A 5,798-nucleotide genomic window follows, 5' to 3' on the forward strand; every position below is an offset into this window, starting at 1 on the left:
AAAAAAAAAAAAAAAAAAATAGGGCTGTGTATAGCGATGCATACTGGTAATCCCAGCAGTTGGGAAGCTGAGGCAGGAGGATCTTCATGAGTTCAAGACTAACCTGGGCTGTATAGTGAGTTCAAGGCCAGCCCAGACTACATAGTGAGACCTTGTCTCAAAAAAGCCCAAAAATAAATAAATAAATTAATTAATTAATAAAATAAAATGAGCCAGGGGGCCAGGGATTTCGCTCAGTGGTGCCCCTGACTGCCCTGAAAGTGCAAGAACCCGAGTTCCATCACTGGTACCAAAAAAACTCACAAAAAACAAAAAACAAAAAGCCAGGGATGTAGCTCAATAGCAGAGCACCCCTGGCTTTAATCCTCCACAATACCCCCTTAAAAAATTGGGGTATAAGCTGTCAAAATTAGGAACAGAATTGCAGAATGTTAGAATTGGAGGCCCAGGGAAGACGCCTCATCCCAGGCATTCGGGACTCAGGTCAGGCAGGCGGGGAGACGGTGCAGATCTCAGCCCCCACGTGTGAGGGGTGGGACCGAGCAGCAGGCACCTTTTCTCGCTCCAGGTCTGCGAAACCATGGACACCCGGTTCCTGCTGCCCCTTTGTCTCGTCCTGCTGCTGCTGGGATGTGGTGAGCAGGGTCTCTGAGGAGGGTTCGGGCCACAAGTGTCTTCCCAGCCAGGCCTCTGGCCTGGCCTCCAACACCTCTGTCCACACCTTCATTTCCACCCGCAGCCCCTAACACTAACCCTCACTCCTGCTCTACAGAAGTCCAGGGCAACCCTCTGGCCCAGCAAGACGAGCCCGCCAGCCCACACCTGCTGGCCCAGGTGCAGGAGACCCTCTTCAGCTACTGGGACAACGCCAAGGCAGCGGCACAGGGCCTGTACGAGAGGACGGGCTTGCCCACTGTAGACGAGCAGATCAGGTAGGCCTGTGCGTCCGGGAGACCGACTTCATCCGGGCCTCGGAGGCCCGGCCCAGCCTCCTCCCTCAGACCCGGGGCTCCAGGTCTCTGTTCTGCCACGTCTCCTTTCTCTCCAGGGACATGTACAGCAGAAGCTCAGCAGCCATCAGCACTTACACAGGCATCTTTACTGACCAAATCATGACAATCCTTGCGGGAGACCAGTGACACCCAGGCAACGGGGGGGGGGCAGAGGGGAGAGCCCAAGTCGCCTGGCTACCCAGGGTGGGGCCGAGCTTGTGCATCGCCGTTCTCAGCTTTCTGCCTCCAACTCTGGCCTGGATCTTATCAATAAATGAACAATGAATAAATTTTTAGAAATAAGCTGTCCTTTGTTCCCTTCAGTGTGGCTGCTTTTCTTAGGCCCAACAACACGGAGGGACTGATTCAGTCCGACCGACATTTTCCTGTTTTTGGTTTTTTGGTACTGGGGATCAAACTTGGGACCTTCTGTGCTTCTGAGGCACGCGGTGGCGGCACCACTGAGCTAAATCCCCGGCCCCCAAGCAACATTTTAATGAGCACCTACTGTGTGTAGGTAGTCCTGATGGGAGGCCTGGTTCCTGGGAATGAAGAGGCGAATATGGACAATATATAATCAGGGCACAGGGGGTCACCTCTCCACACCGAGGTCTGGGACAGATCACAGACACAAGTTATCTGCAGTGGCCTTTGGGGGCATGCAGACCCTGGGGTGACTCTTTTTCTGTTTTTCTTTACGATGCTGGGAATGGAACCCAGGGCCTGACACAAGCTAGGCAAGTGGTCTACTACTGAGCTCTACCCTGGCTTTTGGGTTTGACACTTGAAATGTGCCACCTCCAGCGTTTTCTGACACAGTCCTGTGATGGACAAGGTGTTGGCACCCACAAGTCCTTGTCCAACTGAGGAAGTCAGTGCCCAAGGTAGCAGGGACCCACGAAGACAGACAGCTAAAGCCTGGGCTCCTTGCCAATTCCAATCTTTCACCTCACGCCCACATTTATTGCACCCTGCCCAGACACAGGCACACAGCAGGGAAGACAGACCTGTCCTCACCTGGTCTCCCAAGAAGCCATTGGCCCATCGGGGCCTGGCTCAGCTCTAAACACTTCTAGTGACATTGGCTCTTGTATAAGGTGTCGTAACCTCTTGTCCCTCATATGTGGTAGAAATAATGCTTCACCGGGAGCCACAGAGAAACCCTGGCTTGCAGGGAGCAAGAAGACGGCAGCTGGAGAGCATTTCAGACCTTGTGGGCCACGAGCAGGAGCAAGAGGAAGAGACCCAGGCCCCAGGGTGTGGCCGCCCTCGGTAGGTGGGGGCTGGCCGCAGGGAATGCTGTGCTGTTGTGGGTGTGAACTGCCAGGAACTGACTGGGCTGCAGGTGGGGGTAGGGTGGTTAGTGTGTAGAAGAGGGAATCTAGCAGTCGGTAAAAAGCATAGGGCCTGGAATTCCAGCTACTTGGGACGCTGCGGCAGGAGGATCACAAGTTCGTGGCCAGGCTGGACTACACAGTGAGAGCTTACCTAACAAAAGAAAACAAAAACTCATCACTAATAAATAGATAAGAAGGGGATGTAGCTCAGTTGTAGAGCTCGTGGGTTCAACCCTCTGTACTGACAAAAGGAAAAATGAAACAGAACACTCAGGACACACAAGGAAATGCAGAGGCTCCATGGTCCAAGGGAGGACCGTGCTGGGCCCATGGGTGCAGGGTGTGTGGGCCGGAAGGAGCTGAGGGTTCTCCCGGCCCCCAAGTGCCATGGCTGAGGCTGTTGTCCTGGGGTACACGGCCTGGATCTCTCTGACATGCTTGGCATTAACCCGAGCCAGTCTTTCAACACTCTTGGGGCAGCTTTCCCAGTCCTGAGTCTGGCAGCTGTGACCCAGGAGAAAACAGGGGCCCAGGAGGGGTTGCGGGCAATCCCCCAAAGTCCCCAGGGCCTGGGAAGAACTGAGGTTGCCAGGCCCCAGGAGGGGGAGACCCTGCGGGAACAATCCCTGCTCTGTCCACTTGTTTCCCACGGACTCAGGCCAAACCGAGCCACTGCCCAGGCCAGGGCGGCTTCCAACCAATCCGGGTGCTATTCTCAGACTCCTCCTCCCTTTCTCAGACCCCCACTCCGCTCCCTGAGGATCCAAGTCCAGGTCCCCAGACTCCTCCTTCCCAAGAACTTGGACCCTAGACTCCTCCTCCCTTAGACTGAGTCTGCGCCCCCATTCTTTCCTAGGGCTTAGAAGTTCAGTGCCCAGCCTGGTCCCCTTAGGATCTGAACTCGCAGCTCCTGGTTGGTGGTGGGCGCCCTCTAGTGGAGTTCAGAGTGGTCCCGTCCTGTGCCCCTGTCCAAATTCACAGTTTAGCGAGAGACCCTTAGGCCGCACCAGACCCGAACCCCAGCGTAGGAGGCCTGGAGAGCACCTTGGGACGTTTTGTAACTAGAGGTGGGAACAGGGGCAGCTGAAGGCAAAGGTGAAGCCACAGGTTAGGCTTCAAAATCTGTCCTTGCCTGGCTTCCTGTGTTAATCTATTTAAATTTGCACATGTAATCCCCACAAGGAACCCAATGCCTCCTAAGCAAGTCTTCTACCACTGAGTCACACCTCGAACCTTACCCCCCACCCCGCCCCCATGCAGTACTAGAGATAGAACCTAGGGCTTTTGCACTGAGCTGTGTGACCAGACCTTTTTTGAGACAGGGTTTCACTAAGTCACTGTGTTTCCTAGGCTGGGCTTGAATTTGTGATCTTCCTACCTGAACCTCCCAAAATGTTGGGATTACAGACCTGCACCACCACATCCAGCTCCCTAGTTCTGTACCTCTTTAAAAGAGGACTACAAAATATATAAGGTTGGGCCGAGGATTTAGCTCAGTGGTTCCACCGCCTACCCCGAGTTCAATCCCCGTACCAAAAACAAACAAATAAACAAAAAAATGCCAGGTGTGGTGGCCCATACCTGTAATCCCAGCACTCGGGAGGCTGAGGCAGGATTGCTGTGAGTTCAAGACCAGCCTGGGCTACATAGTGAGTTCCAGGTCAGTCTCAACTAAATAGTGAGACCCTGTCTCAAAAAAAAATTTATCAAAATATATAAGGTTCAGATTCACAAAATCATCACAATCTCTCTCTGAGGGACTTAGTATGGTCACTTCATCATGAATTTAAAGAATGGGCCTATGGCCAGACATGGTGACACGTGCCTGTAAGGAACACTGGGGAGGCTGAGGCAGGAGGATTGCTGTGAGTTCAAGGCCAGCCTGAACTACAAAGCAAGACTCTGTCTCAAAAAAAGAAATGCAAAACAAAGGAACAAAAGCTATGAGATATCTGTTTTGTAATATGTAAGGCTGATTATTACTCATTAGTTGCTTTTTGTTGTTTTGCTTTGGTGGTGGTGGTGTTCTTCAGTGACAGAGGATTTGGAGAATCCCAGTGAGTGCATACTACAGGGTGTACATTTAGCAATTGTTTTTTGTTTGTTTGTTTGTTTGTTTTTGTGGTGCTGGGGATTGAACTCCAGACCTTGCGTTTGTGAGGCAGTTGGTGGCACCACTGAGCTAAATCCCTGCCCTATTCTTTCCTTCTTGCACATAAGAACTTGGGACTTTATTGGCCCACTTAGTTGTAACAAGGGATACCGAGCCTCAGAGAGCTAAGTGAACTAAGTCACCTGCTAAGAACAGTCAGCAGGTCGGGGGATTTAGCTCAGTGGTTCCACCACCTGCCGCACAACTGCAAGGTCCTGAGCTCCATCCCTGTACCAAAAAACAAAACAAAACCAAAAACAATCAGCTGTCTGTACTAGTTTGAATCTAGGTGAGATCTCCACCCAGCTCATTGGTAGCAGTTAAATCTCAGAGGTGTTTTTTTTTTTTTTTTTTTTTTTTTTGTCTTCTTTAGCCTCCATGACATCCTGCCTGGGGCCACCCTCAAAACCTTGGAGCTGAAAGAAGCTGCACAGCTAGTGAAAAATCCTGGAATTCCTAAAAGCCCTCCAAGCGGAGTCATGAGGGACCTCTCGGGGAACATAAAGGCGCGCAGGCTAGGCTACCCCAAAGCCTGGGGAAGTGGTCGTGAGAACCGTGAAAGAGGGACCCTGAATGCGCAAAAACTGGAACGCCTGGGACTTGATAGAGGAAAGGCGGCGTTAACAGTTGTCTAAGAAGCCGGGCGTGGTGGCGCACACCTGTAATCCCGGCACTCGGCAGGCTGAGGCAGGAGGATCACTGTGAGTTAGAGACCAGCCTGGGCTACCTAGTGAGTTCCAGGTCAGTCTCAACTACACAGTGAGACCCTGTCTCAAAAAAAGAACGAAAAAAAAAACCCCCCAAACAAACAAACAAAACAGTTGTCTAGGAGCGTTGGGCAAAATTCCTTATCTGCGAATATGGTGGCCGGAGTTTCTTTAATGCAGAGAAGGCGAGGTTCGAGTGGGACCTTTTCACGCGTTACGGTGGCTGGAAAAGCTCAAGAAACACGGAATGAAAGAACTGCAGAATTGGCAGGTCGAAGAGGGCAGGATGGCGTGGAAGGCGCATATAATTCGAAAAGGTAGTTGATTAGAGGGTGAATGAATAGAATTTGAGAGAAACGCCTTTGTTAGTTCAGAAAGTTCAGGGACTTCAGAGGATACAGCAGCTCTACAGGTGAAAACAAACAAGCTGTGGAGCCCGTGGAATACGGTGGCCAGGTTGGTACCTTTTGTAGCCGGAAGTGGCTCTTCCGAAAAGTGGGGCTGAGGCACTTTAGCCAGATACGGCGGCCCAATGTCTCTGTCTGTATGTGAAATCTCGCGCGATCGCGCTGACGCTCTCTGGGACGGGGCGGGGCTGGCGGCGGGGGCG

At 52.1% G+C, this 5,798-nt stretch overlaps 2 protein-coding genes across 2 annotated transcripts in view; both read left to right on the plus strand.

Annotated features, from left to right (window-relative positions):
* Apoc2 (apolipoprotein C2) overlaps positions 1–1,295 on the plus strand; it is a 2,114-nt gene extending 819 nt beyond the window's left edge. Inside the window, exons 2-4 of the mRNA XM_010623204.3 lie at positions 569–635; positions 773–932; positions 1,049–1,295. Coding sequence (XP_010621506.1) covers positions 581–635; positions 773–932; positions 1,049–1,139 — 306 coding nt within the window. The 5' untranslated portion in view covers positions 569–580 and the 3' untranslated portion in view covers positions 1,140–1,295. The remainder of the gene's footprint in view (positions 1–568; positions 636–772; positions 933–1,048) is intronic.
* A 3,572-nt stretch (positions 1,296–4,867) lies between these two features.
* Positions 4,868–5,798, plus strand: part of Clptm1 (CLPTM1 regulator of GABA type A receptor forward trafficking) — a 24,810-nt gene continuing 23,879 nt past the window's right edge. The window contains exon 1 of the mRNA XM_010623203.3: positions 4,868–4,987. Within this exon, the coding sequence (XP_010621505.1) occupies positions 4,961–4,987 (27 nt within the window). The 5' untranslated portion in view covers positions 4,868–4,960. The remainder of the gene's footprint in view (positions 4,988–5,798) is intronic.

Source organism: Fukomys damarensis, unplaced genomic scaffold, assembly GCF_012274545.1.
Source record: "Fukomys damarensis isolate Sample0158 unplaced genomic scaffold, DMR_v1.0_HiC HiC_scaffold_19, whole genome shotgun sequence".
Lineage (NCBI taxonomy): Eukaryota > Metazoa > Chordata > Mammalia > Rodentia > Bathyergidae > Fukomys > Fukomys damarensis.